The sequence below is a fragment of the Ornithodoros turicata genome, chromosome 6, assembly GCF_037126465.1.
Source record: "Ornithodoros turicata isolate Travis chromosome 6, ASM3712646v1, whole genome shotgun sequence".
Lineage (NCBI taxonomy): Eukaryota > Metazoa > Arthropoda > Arachnida > Ixodida > Argasidae > Ornithodoros > Ornithodoros turicata.
Window position 1 is genome coordinate 47689718 of NC_088206.1, and position 27182 is coordinate 47716899.

At 46.5% G+C, this 27182-nt stretch overlaps 1 protein-coding gene across 1 annotated transcript in view; it reads left to right on the top strand.

Annotated features, from left to right (window-relative positions):
* Nucleotides 1–1921: 1921 nt before the first annotated feature.
* The window catches only part of LOC135397993 (protein giant-like), a 55312-nt gene continuing 30051 nt past the window's right edge, over nucleotides 1922–27182 (top strand). The window contains exon 1 of the mRNA XM_064629453.1: nucleotides 1922–2369. Within this exon, the coding sequence (XP_064485523.1) occupies nucleotides 2307–2369 (63 nt within the window). The 5' untranslated portion in view covers nucleotides 1922–2306. The remainder of the gene's footprint in view (nucleotides 2370–27182) is intronic.

Below are 27182 nucleotides of genomic sequence, written 5' to 3' on the forward strand. Positions count from 1 at the left end.
CACACAAACAGTATACATGAAAGGAAAAGGAAGCATAAAGAACATGACAGTGGCCGCGGTACAGACAGCAGACGACAAGCCTGCTCGTGCACTCGCTTCTTCATTGTGAAAGCGACCGCGCATGCAGCACTAGTGCTGAGCCCACTGTCTGTCACTTGCACTATGGTGGGCTAGAAATACGGGTGTGCCAATCGGCAAGTTTTTCAGGTACCCAAAAATGAAGGATGCTCCAGGGACGCTGAAGTCCGTGATAGGGCCGCGCTCTGGCGGATTTTCCTAAGTCACGTGATGTTCCACTACAGTTTGCCCAAGAGCGCTGGTGTGCGAATGTCAGTGCTTGGGATGCGATACGGACAAACAAGGACACGAGTCACTCGTTATCAGTTGTTTTGTTGCAGGTATATCACCGCGGCTGGCCTTCACCGCTTTTTTATTTGTTTGCTTTTGCACTGAGGCAGCCCGACGAAACAAGAAACTCTATACAGCAATCTATTCTATCAAGCATTAACACAGTACCATATGACGACAGTGGCATGTCTTGCGACTTATGACTTACGGCGCGACGGACAGGTTTCATACGAAACGTCGCAAAACTGTGACAAAGATTTTCAACAGGTGAAGATAGGCGAATCGACGATACTTTCGAGTCGCTCGTATAGTATCACAAAATGACGAACAAAATCTGTTGTGGCCCTTAGTACACTGCGAAACCACAACAGGAACCATTCTGCTGTCTATTGATCTCACTCTATGTTAGAAATGTTAGAAATATTTTCACCAGTGGAATATTATTCCACGAGAACTCCTTCATTCTACGTCTGTCGAAGCAAGAAGTAGACGAGATAGCGTGTTTTTTTTTTTCCTTATTTATTTTCTTGTTCACCGAACTTGGGAATCAAAGCATGTACACGCCCACGCACTTTACTGATAAGGTGACGAACGAACATCCACAGCGTAGCATGTGTTATCACATCGAGACGGTCATATGTGTGACATTAGGCACACCCGTCTGTCATTGTCATGTGACGACTTCGACGTACTGTAGATATAGGTGTACGTATAGGCGTACGTAGGCGACGTAGATATAGGCGTACTGTCCCCTAATTGAAAACCATAAATGCAAGCAGAAGGAACAGTTGCCGCTGAAGAAAGCTTCGACAAAATATGTGTTTTATTGTTTACACGGAGACACAGGCGGAGACTTAGTTTTCCTTTGTAGTTCGTGGGGAATCCGCATGGTTCGCTGCGAGCGACGACTCGATCTATCCTGCATTTGAGGGACCCCCCCCCACTCCTTCCCCATGCATTGGATAGGCCGACCCGTATTTCTAGCCCACCATACTTGCACTGTCTAAAAGCGACACGCGCGCTTGTACCACAGCGGCACTCCCCTGATCTAGTGCCGGAGGTGCAGGCCAAATCGAAGAGAGCTATAGTTCGCAGGAGCGAACACCGCCGCGTAGCAGTCTTCGAACGGGCAAAACAAAACAAAAACTTGAACAACACTTTAACAAAGCGTGTTCCAAACGTGTTCCAAAAACAGAACACCGTCAAGAGGTTCATCGTGTTTTTTATAGTCATCGTATTGTGTCGCTACTACAACCGCTTTTAAAGCGTTCTAGAAATGTACCGATAACAGAGCTGGTTCTGTTTAGATTCAGTCGCATTAAATTTATAACTGGTAATCTAGTACCTCAGCTTATTCGCAGGTAACAAAATCTACTAAAACTGCTACGATGTACTGATCCGGCTGAATGAGTTGCAGTCATTCAGCAAAACAAAAACAAATACTTGGTGGCGAGCCGTTCAAGCCAAAACTTGTACACCTGTCTTCTTAGGAACAAAAGCAAGAATGTTGGACGCGGAAATGGATATGTTGTTTCGTTACTATTCTGTAGTTCCAACCGCACACAGTGATTTAAAAAATAGGCAACCAAAATTGTGACAGCGGCAAATTTGGTACTCCGAAAGCCTCGATGCCACAGTGTCCGGTCATCCTTGAAGCCATTTACAACGAAATGCCGTCAAAGATCAAGCCGAAGGCTGTCAACAATGAGAGTCATTCTAATAACTCACTGTCATAGTCCGAAGCGGCTTGCCTTAAAAACGCATAACGCGCAAAGAGGGAGAGAAGTCGTCCGCCGAAACACAGAGAAAAAGAACGCTTTGAGCATCGTGGACAGTGGCCATTAAACGCTTCATCACTCGCTGTCAGTACGGGTGACATAAATGCATGGTTTCTCTGTCAAAAATTGGGACCTTCCCAGGAATGGCCAGAAGAAAAGGAGCGGCCTTTTTATGGCTTTATGGCTTCAACACGCGCTCCTGGGTTTGCGCGAGGGACACTTCATCGACTCGGACGTCAGCAGGTAAGTGGACCTTGTGAATTCTATGACAACATTGTGCTTATAGTGCATGTAACAGGACGTAGGAAGAGACGCTTGCATAATACAGAGCAGCGTTGTTGAAACTGTAGAAAACGTATTCTTATAGTGATAATGTGCTCGCCATCGCCATGACAACAGTTGCTGGCCGGTCCAAGTGGTATTGAGCCAGCGGCAAATGTAGGAAAAGTACCGACGACGTTTCATCGTTCAGCTAATTAAGTGAACCTCATTTCACACGACCACACATTGACGAACGCACATGTTTTAACATTGTGAAGATAAGAATCGTAGCTTCGTAAATTGTCGGCGAATTATTAAATTGATTCTACTGGCAGCAGACCATGGGAATAGAAACAGGGAAAACATGGCTAGCCTTTTTGGGCAACGCACCTACCTACCGACCGTTAGGGGGTGTTAATTTCGCGATCTTAATAATTTGCGAATTCGCAAGGCGGGTCGGACGCCTCATCTGTGTCAGAACCGGCTGGAAGAGTGAGGCATCGTCATAAATATTGGGTCGCTCTTCTGTGACCGCGGAGAATCGAACTCTTCTTTGGTGCACATTGTCGCGAGTTGAGAACAAGAGTGGACGATGAACTTTGTGACATTACTCCTTCGTTGCGAATTACAATTTTTCTATAACATTCCTGTCACTGTTAACGATTTTTGCGGGACTTAATTCGCTGAAAAATGGCGATCGCGAAATTCTCGAAAATAAATAGGCCCTCGCGAAATTTACTAGTTTAACAGCAAACACAATCTTATATTAACCTTGTATGAACAATGACCTGATAAGATAAATTAGTGACGGAAAATATTTCGAAACAGTGAAAGCCAGTTCATCACTCGTAATGAAAAAAAAAAAAAAAAAAAGCGCTCCGAGGCTGATGTTTTATCTCACACCTTGTTTGCATTTTTTCGTACTCTTCACCCTGACAGTTTAGTTTCGTCGAGAGCGAGACACACTTTTTATGTCTTCCTGGCACAAAGACGGTGATAGGAGAGCTCGGATGCCACGGTATCGCATTTTCGCTTCTTACCCACGTGATCAGCATCCTGAATAACAGAGCACTGTTTTGCACCGGTTTCGCTCGTGTTCAGCAACACTTCTCTCATGATGTGCGCGCGGGTGCGGTGATATCCGCGGATGCTCACGGATTCCCGCGTGGCATTCTGGTTTGCGGATAGAAATATAACGCTTGGAAATCCGCGCGGATAAAAGAGCGTTTGCCTCTGCGGTACCCGCGGACATCCGCATTTTATCCGCAAAGCAGCATTAATGTCTCTGCCAACGTCCTCCAGGTGGAGCCATAACTGGAAGCACGCACTGAATCCAAAAAGGTGAACAGTTCGCATGCTGAAAAATAAAAATGTTAAAAGTGAACAGTAACGTAACACTTTCGTCATGTATATTTTCCCCCCTACAAGTAGCGCCGATATGCGGATACACTTGTCTCAACTAGCGCGGTTGCGGATACGGTTCTTACATTGCCCGGATGTGGATACTGTCAATCTTATCAGCGCTCACCTCTTATGTTATTCGAATGTCCTCATAATTATTGCTGTACGTGATATGATTCCTTGCGGCAGAGCTGAGCAAAGCTACGTTGTCGATCACACGCAACCTATACGTATATGATGCGTGCTAGACGTGTAGCGTGAAAAATATTTTGCAGCTTTTTAGTGACGTGTACATAATGAGGTAGAAGCTGGGTTCGTCTACGAATCCCGCGGGCTCGAACCGAAATATCATTGCGTGCTATACAGGGTGTTTCAGTTAAATCTCCGGGTTAAATAATTCGCGAACGGGTGCACCAATCGAAGAGCTTTCTTTTTTACGAGTATCTGTCCAAGCCGCGCGCCATGTGAATGAGTGGGAGGCACTCATTGTTTAAATAAAAATCCAAATGAGTTTCGCGAAAAGCATAACTTCTACAGCACGGCGCCGTCTGCATTAAAATGGGTACTACCCCTTTTGGGACTTCAGTGGACACATTTTAGAGAAAAATCTGCCACCGAAGCGGGTCATTTGTTGCAGTAATTAATTGGTTTCGGTTTACGTATTTTTGTCGCGGTTGGTCGCGGTGAAGCGCAAAATTGTTCGTGATGTGATGTGAATAAAGAAAAAAATGGGGATGTGAGTTTCGACGAAGTCAAACTGGCTACCCCAGTACACAATTGTTCGTAAATTCATTTTGCTCGTAGCGAACAGCAAAAATTCGCTCTGCGGATTCCTGGTAAAATTTCCTTCTTGTGCAAAAATAAAAATAAAGGCATGGTTCCCCCGTAAAGCAATTATTAGGAGAAACACGTGTTGCTCCGTGCTTGCTGGAATGCGCCGCCCTTTTTACTGCTATTTTTATAGCGCTTTCGAGGCGAAACGTGAGCAAACTACAACATTTCGTAGCAAATGTTTCTGCACGTCGCAATAGATGAGGGCGGTCGCATAAATGACCGCGTGTGACCGTCATGTGTAGGAAAAAGGTGTTTAAAACTGATTTTCATCATACGCCGCCTCAGGCGCGAAACATCCTACTACATCATCATCACTTATATGTTGTTGTTCCACATACGGGAGCCTAAAACTGCAGATCATTCACTGACGAGCAAAAATTAGCACTGGGAGCAAATACGCATACCAGATACAAATATACAATGAGAATTAAAAACATTTTTTGCAACAAATTCATGAAGCAGTGTCACGTACTACTTCGGGAAGCATACAACACAGTAATTGCTAACACGGCAAATGCTTCTTTTTTTTCTTTTCGGCCGTAATGAGACTGTCTTTGTCCGTAATGAAAGACTTTCAGCCTTAATGAGATTTTGTGCGTAATGAGACACTTGGGGATTAAAGGATTATCGGCCGTAATGAGACTTCGCCGTAATGAGATGTTACCATTTTCATGGCCAAATAAATTGGAAATAAGAATAGGAGCATAGGGCGTGAAGAAGGGTATAGCGTACTGCAAGGAGCCTAGAATGGTGGAAATAGAGTGGCTCACCGGGTTGCAATGAATCAACATGGTAGAAAACAGGCGCTTTGCTTTCATCTTATAACCGTCTTAATAATATATACCCTTTGGTTTGACGTGAAGGTATACAGGGTGTCTCCAGGTTACTTGAACAAGAATCCAACGGGATTTGGTTGCACTCGTCTTGTAGAAGTGGGGATAGTTTTTGTATTACCTCTGATGAATTAAAGGATATTCATCGTGTCATTTTTAACCAGACCAAACCAATTACGTCATTTTGAAGGTATCAGCTTAGAGCCGATAAACAATAGGCAAGCCGCTCAGATATCCCGGATTCAGTTGCAGTCAAGGTTCCCCTTAGGACCAGTTCTCACTTGACGACGCCCGACGCGACGTCGTGAGCTGGCGGCGGAAATAGACGCGCATTTCCGGCGTTGGGAGAGGAGAGACGTCGAGCCAAAAAATTTGCCATGCCGGTCTCGTTCACGACGTTGGCGAGAGTTGGCGAGAACGATACACCGGCGACCAATAAGGTGTCACAGAAAGGCCACGCCTCCTGATTTTTCGTCTGCTTTAGACATGGAGGTAAGAAACTAAGGAGGGGGCTATAAGATCGGAGGGCCGTGGGACCCGTCTAGCGGTCGCTCCTGGCAATACCACGCCCATCTAGTTGCCCGGTCCCGTGATCCCCACATGTTTCGGCGTTATGGCGGTCTGCTCGGAGGATTGGAAGTTTAGCAAACCTCATCTTCAGCAAACGTCTTACCTTCAAGGAGTCCATTCGCACAATACTTTGAAGGTTATGGGTTGTTTCAACATTTGCCGCGTGATAAATCACAACAAAAGTTGAGCAAAACAGAAGAGAAGCCAGGCAATGTCACGATGACATACGTACATCTTTTAGCGATTTGTGATCCATTGCTTCCACACTGAGATGATCTATCTTGTGTTTCAACGGGTGTGATAACTTCTAAGATGTTATGAAAGCGGAAACAAGTTATTCGGCCGCAGCTCGTCTCTGTATTCAGGTAAGATACGCCGCGGACATGGAGGACGCCATGTTTTATGACGTCTTGCCGTGACGTTTATGGGTCACGTGTGTGAGCAACTAACCACAATGCCATGCGGGGTCACAGCACGCTCGCTTGCATTGGGAGAGGCGCTGGCATCTCCTTAGTTTCTTACCTCCATGGCTTTGGACGACGAAATGCCACTGTGGTGGGAACATGAAAATCGCGCGCGCTGAACGGGCTGCGGAAATGCGCCTCTACTTCCGTCGCCCGCTCACGACGCCGCGTCGGGCGTCGCCAAGTGAGAACTGGCCCTTAGGTGTTCTTTTGTGTGTGTGTGAAAAGAACAACAGAGACAGAAAAAGCGCGGAATTTTAAAAATACCGCGTGATAGCGCGGAGCCATACTAGCCCCCTCAAGTGTGCTGCAAATGAACGAGATCCGATAGCTGATAGCCTCTCGGAAGCGGAATGCAGGATGAGTCTTGGTTTGTTCACAGTGCGCTTGATGGGGCTAGTATCGCGGCTCGGGCCCACTAAAGTCCAAAATCTGCGTTGTTAAGAGGAATTTTTGAAATATCACGCGTTTTCCTTTTATTTTTTAGCACACACTAACAATCAACTGAATTCAGGGCTTCTGATGGGCGCTCTACAACTAGCCTATTTATTTTCGGCTCTAAAATTACAGCAGTCAAAGCGACAGAGAGAAAACGTTTGAAACTAGAAGTAGCAAACGAGCTAGCTGATTTATGAACGACGCTGGTAATGCTTTCAGCTTGAGGAGGACGAGGAAACAAAAGAAATTGACAGAATGGAGCGATCAGTCACTGTGCATAACCACAGCTCCGCTAACGATCTTTCCCAAACTTTCAGAAAGATGCATAGAATGCCGTGTGATAGAATGACGTTTTAATTTACTGACGGATAATTCGTTTTCGTATGTAGTTAGACAAATATGATGCCGTTCCTTGACTGGACACTGTGGCAGATGGAATGTTCCTGTGCCCTATCGAAGCTAAATAATGACGAAATACTCGATTACCGAAAACAGTTTCAGGACCGTAGACCTCGCGTCAGGTAATAAATAATAGTCATGAAGGGAAACATGGTACAGCTTTGGACAAAAGTTGACGGAACACGGCACTGGCGTATTTCTTCGTAGGAACGGCCCCCTGTTATATAGCTATCAGGATGAGATTGAATAAGAAACGGGTGACCGGCTATTCTACCCCTCTCTCAGTATGTCTGTTCGCTCATGTTTGCTGCTAGGGTGTCGCTCCAACGGAGAAATGCGACAACCCGGTGTTCCGTAAACTTTTATCCAAAGCCGTACACCAGCAAGAAATTTACTTGCAGCGAATCAATATATCTTTGCTCCCAGCACTGTTCATTGTTGTCTACTCCAGAACGTCGAACCGAGCACAGACAAACAAACAAAAGTCCTTTTTCAGCTGAACAGGCACGCAAAAAAAAAAAAAATGGTTAGCGGCAAGAAAAAGTGAAAAAAAAAAAAAAATTACTCAGAGTAGACTTCCTACGGCACATTTACGATTACGAAGTCAGCTGTCTTGGTTTCGATCTCAATTTTATAAATCCTTCCTTACCCAATGACGAGCGCATAAAAGTCCGTATTCACCACCATCATCGGGCCGTACTCTGGCAACACCTCTCAGAGCTTCGGTGCACGGACGGACGGACGGACAGACGGACGGGCAGACGTTTTTCTCCCAACAATCCTTGGCCCCGTGCAGCGAGCTAGCCAGTGGAGTGTCACAAAAGCGGTGCTCCTATTTCTGCGTGATACGGGCCTCCTGGGCTCCCTGTGAGCCGAGTTTCTGTTTCATTTTTTCTTGTTTTTATTTATTTATTTGTCTTTTTGTTATTTCTTTTTTCTTTCGTATTTATGGTTCTTGTTGTTGTTTTTTTTGCTTAGGGAATAGCAAGCCGGCGTGCTGCATGGCTGACCTTTCCCCTTTCATTTTCTTCTTTTTTTCTGCCAATAAATCCCACGCCCCTCCGTATTCTTTGAGAGTGACCCATGCCTTCAGCTGTGGGACGCCACATGGAAGAGAAGAAAGCGATCACACGAGGTATCTGTGCACGAGGTGAAACTTTTCGTTCTGAGAACTTGTAACATGACAGTCGCAAAAAAAAAAAAAAAACGGACAGCGGAAGAAATCGAATCCTGCACCTCTTGATTGCCGGTTAAGTTCGCTAACCACCGCCCTACAGTGGCACGGCTTTTTCAACGTGTTGAGTTGAGTTGAGTTTACTGGCTGACAAGGGTATAAAACACATACATGAAGGGAGAGAAAAAGCTGGTGCAAGCAACAGCTTGACTGTACGTTCTGTATGTGACTGCACTGTTGTGTTCGTCTTGTTGTGCGTTCCAGTCACAGAAAAGTTACTTTCCATATCGTATTTCCCTACTATTTGACACTGAGCATCACCACACTCTTAAAAATGAACTTCGCCACATAGCACGCACCTAGCCGACCATCATCCCGAATGACAACGTTCTCGCCCCTGATTTGTTGAAAACCGGAGGCGGAGCCTATTCTGTGCCGTGTATAATGGCCACAAAATAGGCTTCGCCTCCCGTTTTCAAAAAATCTAGGGCGAGAGCGTTGTCATTCGGGATGATGGTCGGCTAGGAGCGTGCTATGTGGTGAAGTTCATCTTTAAGAGTACAACAACCATATTTTGAAATCAACGAACTCGGGGAAAAAACATATTTTGATGCTGATTCAATGATTCACACTCTTCAAAATGAACTTCACGACATAGCACGCTCTTAGTCAACCGTCACGAATGATATTGTTATCTGCCCTGATTCATTGAAAACGGGAGGCGTACGCATTTTTTCTGACAATTAGGAACATCATTAGTGTGACAAGAAAGTCGTACGCCTCCCGTTTTCAACAAATCAGGACCAGATAACGATATCATTTTCAATTATGGTTGGCTAGGAGCTTGCTCTGCGGTGTAGTTCATTTCTAAGAGTGCAGGTGTTTCCTCACGGCTGGCAGTATTCTACCCGTCCGGTATCTTTATTGTAATCCGCATTTCCTTGTACTTGTTCATCCCAGAAAAGACAATAATTTCGTAGTGCCTCGGTCATACACTCTTAAAACGGGGCTTCACCGCATGACGCGGTCCTATCCAACCATCATCCCGAACGATATCGTTGTCTCCCGATTTTTTGAAGACCGGAGGCGTACGCCTTTTTGTGACACTCATGTAGTTATGTCAGTTGTTACAAAATAGCTTACGCCCCGCGCTCTCCACAAATCAGGAGTGATAACGGTACGCCTTTTTGTGTCAATTTGGATCTATGATAATTGACACAAAAAGGCGGCCGCCTCTATTTTCGAATCAGAAGCAATAACCCTATCACTCGGCCCGCCTCTCTGCTCTCCGCCGGATCGCACGTAATCTGGCGTACTCCGCGTCGACCGCTAAGAACTTGGTGGGAAGGTGAAAGACTCTCGTGGCACAGTGTGTGGCGCCGACCACCAAGCGGCAGAAGTCGCCGTGGCTGGAGTTCCCAAGTACGGGGTCTGGGAAGGTGGAATCAACGGCAGCCCTGTAGCGTTGCCAGTCGGTCCTCTTGACTGCGCGCTTGAGCTGTGTCCCAGGTGCTCCGCGAATGTTGATTAATACCGGGGCATGATCACTGCCAAGCATATCAGCGCCAACAGCACGCATCTCTTGGCCCATATGCTGGAAGCGCGACGGATACAAAAAGCCGTTCATAGACACATCTGTAAATTGGCCAGAAATCACTGGAGGAACTTTGCTTCCTCCCTATCTCCGCGAACACCTCTGTCCCGACTATGGATGGTACTCAGAGGACTAGCCGAACCTGTTACCCAGAGAGACCCGTTCCGATCACTCTCCGTGGCCACAGGACGCTCCGAATTACAGCTGGCAGAGGAGTACTGCGGCAGACTTACGTCCCAACCCCCCGACGGCTCAGCGTCAGCCCGTGACATCCCGGTTGTCCCGGAACCACCAACTGAGCCCTCTCTGGATCAACCGTTCTCGCTAATGGAACTGGAATCGGCTTTGCGTCGCTCACCAATGCACACATCCCCCGGGGCAGATCTCGTCACCTACAAGGCTCTCCACAACCTCCCGCTGCGTGGACGACAGCTGCTTTTGCAGATACTCAACGAGTCTTGGTGCGCCGGCGCTGTGCCCCAGGAGTGGAAGGTGGCGGTTGTTGTTCCCATCCTGAAACCCGGAAAATCACCTCACGACATAGACTCCTTTCGGCCGATAGCCCTCACTAGCTGTGTGGCGAAGACCATGGAGCGCATGATTCACGCACGGTTGAGCTGGTACTTTGAAACCACGAGGTACTTCCCCGAAGCCATGGCGGGCTTTCGGCAGGGAAGATCGTCCATCGACAGCGTGGTTGATGTTGTGTCTAGCGTTCAACAAGCACAGTCTGAAGGCCAACTCACAGCCGCTGTTTTCCTGGACGTCATGAAAGCCTATGACAGCGTCCTCCACAGCGCAGTTGTCGCAACGCTGCAAGAGTCGGGTGTCGGGGCCCGCATGACGGCGTGGATCCGCGACTTCCTGTCAGATCGGTCTCTATTTGTGCGCACCACGCAAGGTGACACAGCCCCGTTCCCTGTCCATCGCGGCGTACCGCAAGGCAGTGTGTTAAGTCCACTCCTATTCAACCTCATCATGGCTTCACTCCCGATGCACTTGTCTGAGCGTACCAACATTACAATTTACGCTGACGACATTTGCATATGGACCTCTGCCATGCGACGTGACGCCATTCAACATCGCCTACAAGACGCCCTCAACACCATCGTGTTATACCTTGCCGATAGGGGACTACGTGTCTCCCCGAGCAAGACAGTCGGTATGGCGTTTACCGGGCGGTCATTCGCCCGCTACCCTCTTCATGTCTCTGGAACCCCTCTCCAATTCGTGCCGCACTGCAAATATCTCGGCGTAATCATTGACAAACGCCTGTCATGGTCCCACCACATCAAGGCACTCTCGGCCAAGACGTCCAACTTTGCGAACGTCCTGCGACGGGTCTCTGGACTGTCGTGGGGTCCGTCTTGTGACGACCTGCGCCGAGTACACCACTCCCTCGTGTTAGGCCTGCTGCGCTACAGCCTCCCGGTGTTGCACGGCCTGAGTAGGACTGGCGAGCATGAGCTCCTAAATATCCAGGCCCGCAGCCTTCGAGTGTGTCTGGGCTTGCCTAAGACGACCGAAACATACACAGTCCTCGCGGAGGCACGTGAACCACCTGCAAACATCCTGCGTGATAGGGAGACCCTTCGAGTCTACACGCGGATCCTAACGCAGCACCCCTTCCACTATCTCCGACTCATAGGAAGTGACTGCCCCGACTCTGCCTTTGGTGGCGCTGTCGACCGCCTGCGGGTGGTTGTACCCCAGCCCTCTTCTACCGTGTCCTTTGCCCCTCCTCTGTGGGCCCTCGACCGGCCCTTCGTGTGCTCCACTATCCCCGGCCTTGGGCGAAAGAATGACACTCCTTCCGTTGTCGCACGTCAGCTTGCCCTGGAGCACCTCTCCACGCTACATGACCAGCGGCTAGCAGTTTACACCGACGGGTCGGTCGTACCTGACAGAGCGAGCGCAGCATTTTATGTGCCCCACGAGGACATCGAGCGCACCTTTAAACTTGCAAACGAGACGTCATCCACGGAGGCTGAACTCTTTGCCGTGTACGCGGCGCTTGAGCACATTTCCATCTCGCCACGGGGAAACTGGTCCATCTTTACAGATAGTAAGGCAGCGTTGGAGGTCATCAGCTCACACGGATCCCAGACGATCAACGACCTCCACGCAATGACTATCTCGTCATACAACTCCGTTCTCGCCTCCGGTCATACCGTCTGGCTCCAGTGGGTTCCCAGCCACATAGGCCTCCCTGGGAATACCCGTGCCGACGCTGCTGCAAGGCGCGCACATAGCTGTGACAGCCCCATCGCAAACCTACCGCTCACGGCATCAGCTTGTCACCTTAAAATCCGTCGATGGTCTGCCTCTGAAACCCGCCACTTCATTGCAGACGCTATTCGATGCAACACATTTCTCCGAGCCGTCGACCCCGCGATGCAACTTTACCCCTCCCAACACCTTACCAGGGCCGAGGAAACCCTCCTTCATCGCCTCCGCCTTAACGTCGCCTACACTCCGTCACTCCTGCACAAGATGGGCAGACGCGGCAACGCAAACTGCGATGCCTGCGGCGCCATCGCTGACGTAGCCCACCTCCTGCTAACGTGCCCGACGTTCTCGGCGCCCCGTGCCGCCCTCGCCCGACGCCTCCAAGCCTTGGGCCACCACCCCCTCTCGCTCGCTACACTCCTCGGGCCTGTCCCGCGCCCTGGGCAACGGGATGTTACCAAGGCACTCTTCGAGTACCTCAAGGCCACAGAAATGATGACCGCCCTCTGAAGCACAGGCGGCAAGCCTCACCGCCCGCAGCACATCGTTCCCATCGCGGCTTCTCCCGCACCTGTTTTTTCCTCTTTCTCTTTCTTTTTTTTTAAGGAGTAGCAAGCCGGCACTTGCCTGGCTTTGTGTGAATAAACATATACCCCCCCCCCCTATCACTCGGCAATGGTTGGCGCACCGCGTGCTACGCGGTGAAGTTCTGTATTGTCCTGTCAATATACCTGCTTTTCTGTGTTGTACCCGATACCGAAGCTAAGCAACGAAATACCGTTGCCCGCTTCTCCACTCGTTACAAATTCGACAACGTAACGCGATACGACTACCACTTCCAAACAAAAGTAACTCAAATACATTTTCCCTGTTTTTCATCTATACTGTACTCTCATCGTTCAGGTATATAGCTCGTTGCCCACACTCTTAAAAATGAACTTCACCGCATAGCACGCTCCCAGCCAACCATAATCTCGAATGATATCGTTATCTTCCCTGATTTGTTAAAAACGGTAGGCGTACGCCTTTTTTGTGACAATTATGAACAGCATAAGTGTCACAAAAAAGGCGTACGCCTCCCGTTTTCAACAAATCAGGGCAGATAACGATATCATTCGATATTATGGTTGGCTAGGAGCATGTTATGCGGTGAAGTTCATTTTTAAGAGTGCAATGTATCTAACGACGGTGTACTGCAGTTAAATTCCTCCAGTTGGCGAACATACAGCCATCATAACACATCACAACTTGCAGGCAATATGTATATTTGATGCCGTTATCCACATTATGTGTGTGCACGTCATATTGCGCAACGCAATAATATTTCAGCTATGTTGTTCTCCATTTACATTTTTCTAATCGATATCTTCGCAGTTCCCAATGTCAAGTTTTTTTTTTTCTGATTTGATTAGTATATTTTAACAAGTATGGCGAAATGGAATCCGGCACCCGACCTTTTTCTTTGCTATTTACTATCACCGCATTGATTTTCCTTGTGTCGACATCTCCATCTCTCTGCTTCAGTGGATTCCTGAATTGTCCTTATCTCTGTCTAAATTAAATTGTTTAGATTAAATACGTACATATATCGTATAAGTATACCCAAATTTTTAACATCTTCATCGAAAGGCAGGCTAATATCCCTTTGTGATTGATTCACCAAGTGCCGCTGGAGTTGGTCCATCGTCAGCAGTGCGCAGGCAGGCAACGACATTTCAGGGACTGGCGTCAGAAGGTCACGTAGAACGTGATGTTCTTCCGTCAGGGTACGAGAACTTGATGCGAGGCATGAATGGTGGACCGTACCGTTAGCACCATTGGTCGATTCTTGTCAAGTCAGTGACGTCATCAATGACGGCTCTTTCGGCGGCGACAGAAAGCACGAAATCTGGCGGCATTGAGGGACTGAGGCTCGTTCTGGTTGTTTACGTGTTGTGTTTGTCGGTCTTTACGTTCGGACAATGGTTCGTAGCGCGACGCTGGGTGAAAGAAATAGACTATGCACATGTGTATAGGGACTTTGATTTATTTACTGAGTGTTTGGATTACGAGAAGTGATGCTCGAATTAGTCATATCTCCCTTATCCGGAGTCAGATATCCGGAAACCTCGTTATCCGGACTACATTACCGGGAACGAACCTGCTACCATTGGATTTTGTCTCGGTTATCCAGAATTCGTTATCCGTATCCGGACAACAAGTACGGGGAACAATCTTCCAGGACCCATGTTATTCTGATTCGCTTATCCGGAAAAGTGTCAACGTCCTCTGTCCCTGGTATGTAGATGGGTAGAAATCCAGCGAACCGGTAGAGATGTAGGAAGGGAGTTGCCTCAGGACAGAAGCCGCCGATATTTCGAACAAAGACTGTTCATGTGCCAAGTGCCCAGAAGAAGAACAGTCTCTGTTCGAAATATCGGCGGCTTCTGTCCTGAGGCAACTCCTGTCCCTGGTGTGTGCTGTGTTCGAATTATTCCTGAAAAGGGTCACATCTCACGGGGCCATTCTATAGTGTTTGACCTTCTTTTCTTCTGAGGCCACTCTTTTTTGGTGTGTGCGGGCACACGGAGATAGTAGACGATAAGTAAAAGAGGTGCACTGCACCCACGGAGCGCAAGAAACCCACACGTCAATGTGAACTTCAAAGTCCAGGCCGTTTGAAAGCATCGCCTGTCTTTTTGCCTCTGCCAAGGGCATTTGCCATAAGACAAAAACATATGCGCAGGACCAACTTTCTCAGACATCGCACTTTATTGAACAGCGGTGACGCAGCGGGTGCCGTGGCTGTGACGAAAATACTGTCACACGCGTGCCTGCTAATTTCAAGAAGCTGACTACGCACGAATTTTTCAAGTAGCGATCTTTTCCTTGTTTTCCTTTCTGGAGCTATAAAGAGCTGATGATGTCACGTTAGTGGGTAAATGATAGTGGCAGAAAGTCAGAGTAAATTGATATCGTCGGATGACGACCATGGGTTTGGAGTACCCCGCGTCAGACCCCTGGGGTGTTCGACTGCGGGTGCCCGTCTGTAGCTAAATACGTAAACGTCTATGTTGCATGTGTTCTTTCATGCACTTTGCGCGAGGTATTGGGTACACGTAACTCCCGAAACAAAGAGTGATAAAACAAATAAATAAAGCTGGTTACTTTCCTTTACTTTTAGATTTTAGTCTAGAGATTTTAGAGATTTTAGTTTAGAGATTAGTCCTACTTTTCTTTCAATAGGAGGCAGCGAACAAGTGCCCATTCGTGGAACCCTGCCACCCCTTCCTATTTGTTTCGGTTTCAGTCTGTCTACCAGTCTATCTGTCTGTCTGTCATGATGACGTTTCTCAAGTAGAGGTCTATTGGTTTCACATTCGGGTAATCAAAGATGTAGCAAGAGGGCAAGGCGGCTCATGGTTTATATACGTTAAGAACTTGGATACTTTAGGGGCAGTGTTTCACATCTTCAACACATGCAGGTAAAAGAGGTAAGACAGTTTCTCTCCCGGCTTCTGTACACAGTACTTTCTTCTTTTTAAGTCGTTCAAATATTCATTGTTGCCGCAGTTTGTTGAAAGATGAAAGTCACTGAAAAGGTTAGCCAGCTGTAGGACTCGAACCCGCACCCTCTGGATTACCGATTATCTTCTGGGTTCGAGTCCTACACTCTCAGAAAGAAGGGTGTGAAAAGGTGGTAACTTCTATAGTTACCACATAGGTCAACATAGCGTCTGATAAAGGGTGTAAAAGGGTGGTAAAAGCAATTATCATATATCCAGATTGCTACAAAAAGGCGTACGCCCCCCTCGCTCACCGAATCAGAAGTGGTAAGCCTATCATTCGTGGCGGAGAGTGAGGTAGCAGGTAGAACATTGCAACCTTTTAGGCACAACATATGCGACAAATATTACCTCCTGAAAGGTATAACTGCTCCACCCTTTTTTCTGAGTGTACAGCTGGCTAACCTTTTGAGTGACTTCCATCTTTCATCATTAAATTTCTTAGGCATTTGAGGCTTTGCATGTATTTGTCCTTTCTATATGTGTTCCAGCCTCAGAACATCAGCTGTCTCTTGTTGCCGCAGTTTGTATACGACATGTCTCTGAAAATCTCAGCCAAATAATAAAAGAAGAAGATTTACGTTAAACAAACTCCGGTGATCTGCGTGGAACTAATGGAAAGGTGCGGATTTACGCAGTTCCGCTTCTTTTGTTGCTATTTTGCACGTGGCATTGGAGTGTGGGTAAGTGACCAACACAAAAGGCGACCCACGATGACGCATCGCTTTTCTGGCCATCACATATGGCGTTGGGCTCAAAGGGGTGCCAGTAATTGAACGGTCGGCCGCTCTGTTTGCACAATGTTGAACCCCGTTCTCTTCATGCGCGCCGCCCACGCACGGTTATTCTCAGATAAAGATGTATACGAATAGCCAAGATACAATATGATTGGATGCTGCTGGACATTACTACGTTACAAGGACGGATTTTACACTCTAAAAACAGAGGGGGGGGGTCGAAGTAGCTTGCCGTTGTTGGCCGCACTCACCACAGGACTTCATCTCATAGCGCGCTGTGCGCCAACCAGAGCGTAGGCGGCACCGGAGCACAGAGTGCACCATTCAAAACGATAGAGCAGGATTCACGGAGTTTGGCAAACAGATCGATCATGGCCTCCACGTGCTTTAACGACATAATCTTACTGGGCAAAAAAGTCATAGCTTAGTTAACTTAGGAAGGTATAGTTATCCTCGTGAGTATCCCTTGGTAGTTGTGCAAAGGAAGTTGCTGTGCCGAATAAATCAATCGTTACTTCCTGGTTACGGCGGCAACCACTTCCGGTCAACGGGCACCGTTGTTTCCTGTGTCGACTCCGATGATGGTTTGTTCCGCGCACGAGATGGATTGCGGGGAACTCACGACACCTCGCCATCATCACAACGGAAACATCGCTCGCCGATCGAAGGGCTTTCTCTCTTTTGGAGTAACACGTTACAAAGAAGAAAGTAAGCCAGTTAAAAAGTAGCTGTATAAGGGCAAACTGATGGCTTTTCCGCATGATAAGGCATAATCGAGCACTGCATTAAATGCATTGCGAAACCACCGTGTTGGTCAGATCCGTTTCGAAATACAAAGATAATAAAAACGAACAAAAAGAAAAAACGAAGAACACGAGGGCATACACCATAAAGGAACGACAAAGATGCAAGTCCTGCGTCAGGACAGGACAGAGAAAACCAGAGATGTAATCGAATTAAACTTAGGACACCTCACCCTTCATTTTGACTCACAGGGAACAGGATTCTAGAATATGCGGAAAGGCGAGACAAGCAACTTATAGTAGTATCTGTTTTTCATTAGAAAGGCAGCGAGGTGTTCGGGCGGCGTGGACTTGGGGGCTTCTATATTTCTATAGTTTTCTTTTTTTTTTCTACATTATAAAGCCGCGCTCATCGTCGGTTGTAGGAAATACGAGTAAGAAGCAAAGTATGATAATCCGTGACTTTACGTCGTGAGACAAGTACGAGGTTTCATTTCATTTCATTCATTTCTTTATTCACAAGGAAAAGGTGCTAGCCCGTCCCGTCTACATCTTCTCTGTGGTCGTCTGTTCTTAGCGCTTCTTCTTCTTCTGTACTGCAATGCACCAACTAGCCCAACAACGTATACTGCTCAAAAAGATGCAAGAACGGGGGCCCAGCAGCACACTCTTAAAAATGAACTTCACCGCATAGCACCCTCCTAGCCAACCATCGTCTCGAATGATATCGTTATCTGCCTTGATTAGTTGAGAACAGGAGGCGCACGTCTTTTTTGTGACACTTATGCTGTTCATAATTGTCACAGAAAAGGCGTACGCCTCCCGTTTTCAACAAATCAGGGCATATAACGATATCATTCGAGATTATGGTTGGCTAGGACCGTGCTATGCGGTGAAGTTCATTTCTAAGAGTGCAGAGCAGGTTGAAAAAAAAAAAATTGCGATTTCTACTGCAAACGTGTGCTCACTCTACAAAACAAAACAAAAAATAAAAAAAGAACGTCACATTCAGTGTAGCGACATGCAGAAGTATTGTCTCATATCGATCTTATCGACGAACTGGCAGGATCATAATAGGACATCCAAAGTGCCAGGAATTTGCGGCCAATTGGATCCGTTTAGGTCATTCTGTAGACGTCCACTACTCAAATAAAGCACATCCGACGGACATCCCGATCTTCAGACCCGATATCCTCGGGATATCCACAGGACTGCTTTGTTCTGTCTGAGAAACTAACGTACGGCAGAGTTCCCCGATAGGCCTAAGTATATGATTTATGTTGACAATGTGGATTTTAAGGGCGTGGATTCTGAAATGGTTTATTTCAGCAGACAGATTTTGCGGGTGGAATTTTAAGCGCGGATTTTTAATGTTTTATTTTTAAGTGTTTATTTCGGCGTACACCCGCTGAAGCCAGGGAGATCCTCCTAACAGTTGTCTTTTGTTTTGCCGGTAAGCTTCATAAACAAGACCACGTACGTAAACTTTTGGAAAGCATTGTCCTACATCAGACCTTCAACAAAGTCCAACGCCTTCAATATTCCCTGAGTGTTATCCAGGATAACTCATGTGATAAGACGACGCTTCTTTTTGTAGGTGGAAAATGGAGGTGTGCGTATTGTCATTTCAGCAGGAGAGCTACCTATGGAGGTAGGCCCCTGAAAGATGCACATGCGGTACACGTGGTCTAGGGACCAAACCACTCGTATGCAAAGTACATTCTCTGGTTTCGCTATGCCAGCGCTGTACACACTGCATGCGCACTATCAATATCACATGCTACACGTTACCCATGTCATTAGGGCCACAATAAATGTAGTCTTCATTATCATTGCGCGTGTCGCCGTTTGGTTCAATACACATGATTCTCTCACCTCTGTAGAAAGTTACCCTACTTGATGACAATACATATACTCTCACCGCCGCACATTCTTATCCATATTGCTGGCTTGCGGCAAACGAAGTTACGTGACATTGGTCTTACACCGGTGTCGCACGCATCCTCGGTCACCGTCTTCAAGTGGTGCCAACAAAACTTAGGTGGGGGTCCTGCGCACTAGAAAGATAACTTCACTGCATAACTCGCTCCTAGCAGATCTGATCATCATCACGAATGACATATTGTTCTCTCCCCTGATGTTGAAAACGAGAGGCGTGTGCCTTTTTGTGACAGCTAAGTATTTATTAGGTTAATTGTGACAAAAGGGCGTACGCCACGCGTTTTCCACAGTTCAGGAGTCACAGCGATATGATTCTGTGCAAGTGTCGAACTTCAGCATGCTATGTGGTGAAGTTCTGTTTCATAAGGGTGTGTGGCAAGTAATTTGATTTGAAATCTAAGATACCTTGGCTCAAGCCTCTTTCGTACATTAAATTTTTAATGCAATGTTGGGAATATTCTGGGTATTATTGGAAGGCCACACCAGAAATATTCTGAGTCCACGATTCTGTGAAAATGCATTATGCATTAGAAGATATCGAACACAGCCAGTCGAGTTCCTCTCTTTTCATGGACGACTCAATATAAACGACAAATAAATAAAATAAATAAATATCTAACATTTCGTTGAATGAAGCGGGACAGAAGAAAAACTTGGACGGATACGAAGAAAACAAGCAGGCTACCCCATGGGACAGCCGCCCATTTTGACGGTTTTGGGCACTTGACCTCCACACCATAGCTAGGCGGCTTCCCTAATAACCTTTCTTCGATATATCTAATGTACTTCAGAACATTGGGCTTTTGGGTTGCTCTTCTTGCTTAATTGACTTTTGGCAGCCAGTTTGCCTCCAGAGTCGCATACATCCGTCTACACTTTTTCTTCCTTACCTTTCATTAGCATGCAGTACCATGCAGCGCGCAGCGATAAGCGCCATGGAGTTGCCGACATCTCAATTTCTTTTCGGGGTGGGGTGGGGGGGCTGACGTGGGGATTCGAGCGGTCTGCAGCACAATACAATAGGCTACACCATAAAATTCATAAAATGGCCAACTGTTTAGCAGCTAAGCTACTTGGAAATCGCAATTTTGATGCGCATTACAGTTCATTTTCTGATGCTTTCGATGTCAGGAGCTCTGAGGGCATGTAATTTTAGTCACTTGCAGTCGCAAGAAGCGATAGTGGGATTGTTGCGCTGCATATACACTCAGGACGTCGCGTTATGGGTTTACCAACTAGCGATAAAGCTCATCCTTATCTTAGAATCTATGTTTGCTGACCTTGAAACCGTTAAGCAAAGCCAGAGCAAAGTGACATGGATTGTTCGAGTCCTTTGAGGTCTCGTGAAATGGGACGCTCAAAATATTTCTCCTGTTTGTTAATTTCTAGCCCAAAGACAAAGGAAGGAAAGAACAAGTTAGAATGAAAATTTGATTGAATGAATCGCTTACTGGACGTTCTACGTTACATATTGCACGGACCTTGCTGTAAAATACAAAGAAAGAAATCACGTGATTGTAAAACTTCTTGATTTTTTCACCACCTGACTTGAAGGCAGTTGTGAGGAGAGTATAATAATAATTCGATTGAGGGATCAGCTTACTTTAGAAGTTCCGTTTTCACGTGAAAAATGCTCTGGTGTTTTGGAACACAGTTGACTCAAAAAGTAATTCGCAGCAGATTCCAAAAACTTAAATTCGCGAAAGTATAGTTGGAGGCGCTGTTCGGTCTTACCACTCCATCAGACGTCGGTCTTGGAAGTGCATAAGTCACTCCAGCTATCATATACTACAAGACAGGAACTCAAGGCCACGTTAAGCTTTGAATAAGTTCTGCGTGTTGAGAGAGTGTGTTCGGATACAATACTGTGTAAACATTTACTGCAGGCTTCTGGTAACATTGAAAGCAGCCCGCACATTATAGTTTAGAAACTGTGCCTAGGGAGCCTCCATGGGTTGCTGCGGTTGCTGCCGGTTGTTGCCATGGGTTGCTGCGGAGGCTCCCTAACTATGCCCATCTTCGACTAGCGTCGATCACCTCTATGGTGTTGAATTCTCGTACTATTTTAGAACGTGAGTCACCGTCACGTGGACGACGTCACGAGAAGAATATGTTCTGTAGAACATGAGAGAACTGAAGTTCTGAGGCTGGAACAACATAGAAAGGACAATTACATACAAAGCCTCAAGCCTCAAAGCCTCATCTTCATCATGTTCTGTAGGACTGTGCAAACGGGCTACATCCATAGTGACAATGAACATTTGTCCCGTCCTACAGTTGGTAATACAAGATTTTTCGCAGTTGTTTAAAGGGGACTACCTCCAGAGGTAGTTCGTCCACCTGATGACGATACACCGACGTCTTCCAGTTGGCAATACTGTGAGATAGAGTTTTCGTCTGTGCGAATGGGACTACCTCCATAGTCCATAGGTAGTTCTCCTACCCGATGGCAATACACTGACATCCTACAGTAGGCAATACAAATACGCGCTTCCACACGTAAATACATTTTCTGTATCTATTTTACTTGCAATTCTTCATCGTGAGTTCATTGATACGGCCGTTTAGGTCCGTTCGAATTAAATCTTATTAAAATGAGTCGACACGAAGGACCCACAATGGTCTTATTTTTTTGCCTTATTTCGCAGCGTTTTAACTTAGGGTGCCCCGCAGCGGTAGGGGACGTGTTGTGTGCATGTGCAGCAGAGGCTCGTCACAGATGATATGTCGAGGTTGATGTCCGACCTGCCCCTTCCGGTCGACCATCTCGTTTTTCAAGAAAACGCTTCATAAACTTTTGACGTTTTGCGTTCCTTCAACTGGACGTTACAAGGCCAAAGGGGTTCAACCGCACGGCTTCTCAGCGGGGGACGATACTCCTTTCGCCTCTGTCACAAAGGGGCTACCAGAAGGAAGACGGACCAGGCTATTATACATGCAGGCGTGCCCCGCTTGAAATTTTGGAGCTCCGTTAAATGCAATAGTACGACTTTTGTAAATTCGGACAAAACCGTCGATTGTGCTATACAGGGACTGTGCGCGTAATTATTTAAAAGCAATCGATACGATGTGATGCGTGTATGCGATTCAAATTGTTATATACCAACAATGTGTGCGTGGGGGGGGGGGGGGGACACGGACAGCTGTCTGCCAAAGAACGAAAACAGCAAGCGAGATAGAAAATTGCAAATAAAGTAAACAACAACGATGGTGTTATTGTGCTTCTACGCAAATATATATAAATATATATATTAAGATCTTGTTCTCCTTCCTTTTCTTTTTTTGTTGTTGTCATAAATGATGCCAAACTTCAACACGGGAATGGATGCCTACATAACAACTGGACTGGTTAACCTCTTCGTTTTCCTCGGAGGTATAAATCTCAATGTGGCGTGCATCACATGAACCCTCTGTTCGCGTCTCAAACATGTGTAAACGTTCCCCGGCAGAGCCGACATCATTGATCAGGACCCGTAATATTGGAGGTTCATGATACGGCGTGCGTTTCATCGATTCCCGGAGGCGGGGCTGTCACAGCTCGCAAAACGGGGATTGATCGCTCTAAGTGGAATTTGTTTGTCATAACCACCCGCCTCGCGACACCCGTCACTTGAACGGTGAAACAGGAACTTGGACGCAGCCATGCTCAACTTTCCCTTCTATTATTCCAACGATCACACCACTTGCTCCTGTCCGCACCAAGTTTTTCAGGTAAATCTCCAGCCTGTACGTGTTACCGACATCTGAGCTGAAGCTTTTCTAGTCTGCAGCATTTCAGTCGGCACACAAGTAAACGATGCTTGCTCTGTGCACACCATTTTACCGAGCTTTCTTTCTTTTCCTATAGCTTTGTCTTCCTTTAGAAAGTAAAGTGAGGATTTGGGAATATTTTGGAATATTTGGGAATCCCAATGGCTTGTTTCAAGCACAGTGGCACAATTTCTACGGTGGTAGCGGATAATCAGCTGGCGGCCAATGATAGACATTAGAGATTAGAATTGATTACTCGGCTTCTAACTCGACAGTATGTTTTCTGTTATGCGGGTGGGGAAGAAGGATTGTTTCTTAGGTATAGGTGTGCATATGAGTGCATGAGAAATTGACCTCTCCTGAACCAAGTCAGATTGACAAAAGATGCTACAGAGATGCTCTCGAGCAACAACCGTTCCCCAGTGTTATGTGCAACATGGAGGCCATTAAAAACAAACAAATAAGTAGTATTAACATCAGATAAATAATGACTATAAAACGGCAGTTCAAAACATTAATATATCTTCCAAAAAGATCATTTCGTAGTCTGTTATTTCAAGTTATCCATGGATGAACGCCTGTTCCAAATTGAAGAGAGGAAGCGTGACATGATCATGTTTGGGCATCATCTGGCCAAACACAGCTGCAGCCGTGCCCGATAAAACGACTTCCTCCATGCTATGCCGATCCATTATGTCTGCCTAGCTTGTGACAATGGGCACGTCTTGATTGAGAAGATATTCATCGAATCACCTGAATGAAAGCACCAGGTCGTCTCACGCCAAGGTGATCCCCATACAAGCCCTGTAAGCGGTTATACACCATGTAGTGTACGGATATAAAATTTCATATTTATTCGCAGTTGCGGACGTAAGCCAAAAGCAGAGCTAGGATGTTAGCGAGCTGCATAGCTGAAAAATAATTTTAGTGCATTATGCGGGACGGGGAGGGGCGGTTGAATGGCGCTATGTAAAATTGAAACAAAGTCACATTGATTACTGATCTAGGCAGTTGGGTACGCTGGCGTATTTGGAAAGCGTCGACCCTTTCGTCTTATGACAAATCAGTAGACCAGTATATAGTTTCAGTAGATAGTAGATCGAAAAGTGTTTCACGATAAAAGTTCCGAAAGCCTGATAGACCAGTCGCCGTATTTCTTCGAAGTGGCTGACATCACGTTGCTGATCTTTGATTTGACAGCTTCCTTTATCGTAGCCTTTTCGTTGCTGCCGTCTACTAAAAACTATACTGTACGCTCTGCATCCTTTTTATTTTGTGCGTGTGTGTGTGTGTGTGCCAGCGGATATACAGAGTTGAGAGTGATACATGTGTTGAAAGAATAGTGAGTTTTAGTGCATCATACGCTCTCGCGTTTGCGTACGTAAGAGATAGCGTTGGGGTTATGCGCACGCGCAAAACATAAAGAGAGCTTCGCGCAGTGCAGAGAACTACCACCACAGAACTATACCTTACGTAAGCAAAGACGATAGCGTATGGTACACTAAAGGCTCATTCACACTGCTGCGTTTACGGTTGCGCTTGCGTGTTACGTCCGCTGACAGCCAATCATTGCAACGGAACATCCTTCCGGATAGAACGAAGGTACACGTAAAGCCTGGTCCGCACTATTGCGTTCAATACGTCCGTCCGTCAGCGTCTTTGTGTGACGGACGCATGGTATGACGCATGGGTTTCCAATTCACGTCCGCATTTTTGCGACGATACTGTACGAGAAACGGCTTACAGGCTGAAGTAAGAGAAGATAAGAGCGCCCGGCGGCATGGTTACAAGAGCAACGATCTGCATTTCTTGCGTCGCTCCGTCCAAAAATTTAACCTTGCGAAATTATACGTCCGTCGCTTTCGAACGGACTTGCGTCGATTAGCAGATGGACGCAACACGGGCGGACGCATTGAAATGCAATAGTACGGACCAGGCTAAAGGGGCCTGCATGTAGGTTCGCAGACGAGCGCAACACTGGCGGACGCATTGAAATGCAATAGTACGGACCAGGCTAAAGGGGCCTGCGTATAGGTTCGCAGACGAGCGCAACGCTGACGGGCGCATTGAAACTCAATAGTGCGAACCAGGCTTTCTCCGCGAAAACAGATAAGGCGATCAATTTCTCGGGACGAGCACACGGTCCGTTGCAAAGAAGGTGTGCGTCTGAACAGCACCATTGGATCATTGGGTCCATTGGGTCCATAGACATTAATGAGTCCGTCACACGGACGAGGGAGACGTTCCTGTGAAACAGAAACACATTTTTATTTCTCCGTTCATCCGTTTTTCTTTGTTTGTTCGTTGCGTGTCATGCTCTTTTCCGCTTTTTCCGGACCAGATTACCCCATTCTAGACTACGGGTCTGCGAACTAAAGTGTCCAACACGTGTACAGTATATACATGGACGAGAAAAAATGTTACATACAGGGTGTTTCACTTAAGAGTGACCCCTAATTATTAAAAAAAATGTACATGAGATAAAAATTAGAAACCTTCTGCGTCATACTTGTGAAGGTTTTTGCCGCCAAAACAGGTGGTTTCCATCCAGTGTACCTCATTAATTTGTCTAATTAGCTTAATTGAACTGAAAAAATTCCCAATGAAAGGCAACTTTTTTTGCGCTAATTAGAAAGCCCATGGCCACAACACCCCATTTCAGTCAGAATTACAGGATCTTTCACGATCTTTCCACAAAAATTCGACACCCGAAAGCTTTCCATCTCTGCAAGCGCGCTTTCGGATTTCGCGGCGCCGGGACCATCGTCTCGGCCCGAAGACACTCCCACTGCGCATGGAAACAGCATGAGAAAACAGAAGAAAAAAGGGAGGGCGGGGACCGGAGGCAATCACGTATTTTGCCTTCACAAGCTTATCTGTTTGCAGTCATGAGTTACTGATAATCACCGAAGTCGGCTGTCCTCCTGGGAGTTTTTTAAATCCCTTCTCTATTCATCTCGACAGATAAAAGGAACCAACCAAAAAACGAGGCAGCATAAAGAAGTGGACATGGCTTCTCGCTGCTTCCTGTGTTGTCCGTTCCTCCTCCCCATACTTGGCGGGGCAATTTGGTCGAACGAGTGCCTCGACGAGCGACGGTTTTTCGGGCAGTTTTTACGTGTTTTCGGGTGTCAAATTTTTGTGGAAAGATCGTGAAAGATCCTGTAATTGTAACTGAAATGGGGTGTTGTGGCCATGAGCCATGGCAGAGGTCTATTAGACCACTACCTGTTTGTAAACAAATGACGTCATAATGTTCGACCGCGCCTCGAGTTTGGTAGAGTTGAACTACGTTCAATGCTAGTGGCAAACAAGGTCGCGCCCGAAAGCCACGGTCTTGAGGGGATTACGACGGTCTCTGAAAAGGACGCGACCTTCGGTCCTACTTTTCTTTGAATAGGAGGCAGCGAACAATTGCCCATTCGTGGAACCCTGTTCTCCCCTTCCGATCTGTTTTGGTTTCGGTGTGTCTACCAACGTCATGATGACGTTTCTCGGGTAGAGGTTTATTAGCGCAAAAAAAGTTACCTTTCCTTGGGAATTTTTTGAGTCCAATTAAGCTAATTAGACAAATTAATGAGGTACACTGATGGAAGCCACCTGTTTGGGCGGCAAAAGCCTTCACAAGTATGACGAAGAAGGTTTCCAATTTCTGTCTCAGGTACATTTTTTTAATAATTATATATGTATATATATATATATATATATATATACATACAAAAATACATATATAAATATAATATATATATATATATATTATACAAAAATAGCCGAAGCTCTGTGGCTGCACGTTGAGCATATGTTTATCTTGCACTCCCAGCCGAGGACAGCTGTATAGCTTTTCTTTTATATATGTACTTCCTGGCTTGCACTGCGGCCTCCACAGGTGGCGCCGTCACCGTGGAACATTGATGTCTCGCCGAGACACACTGTTAGCGCCGATCCAAGTTCGTGTCACTTCCCTGCGCTGGGCTGACGAGCTCCAAGTAGAGCGAAACAGCTGTCCTCATCTGGGAGTGCACGATAAAATTATAAACATATATACGAGGGGTGTTCAAGTCAAACCGGGACTTTTCATTTTTCGCAAAAGTAAAATGAGCTTACAGGCGAGAAATTAGTTTTATTTTTCAACGTAATCTCCAG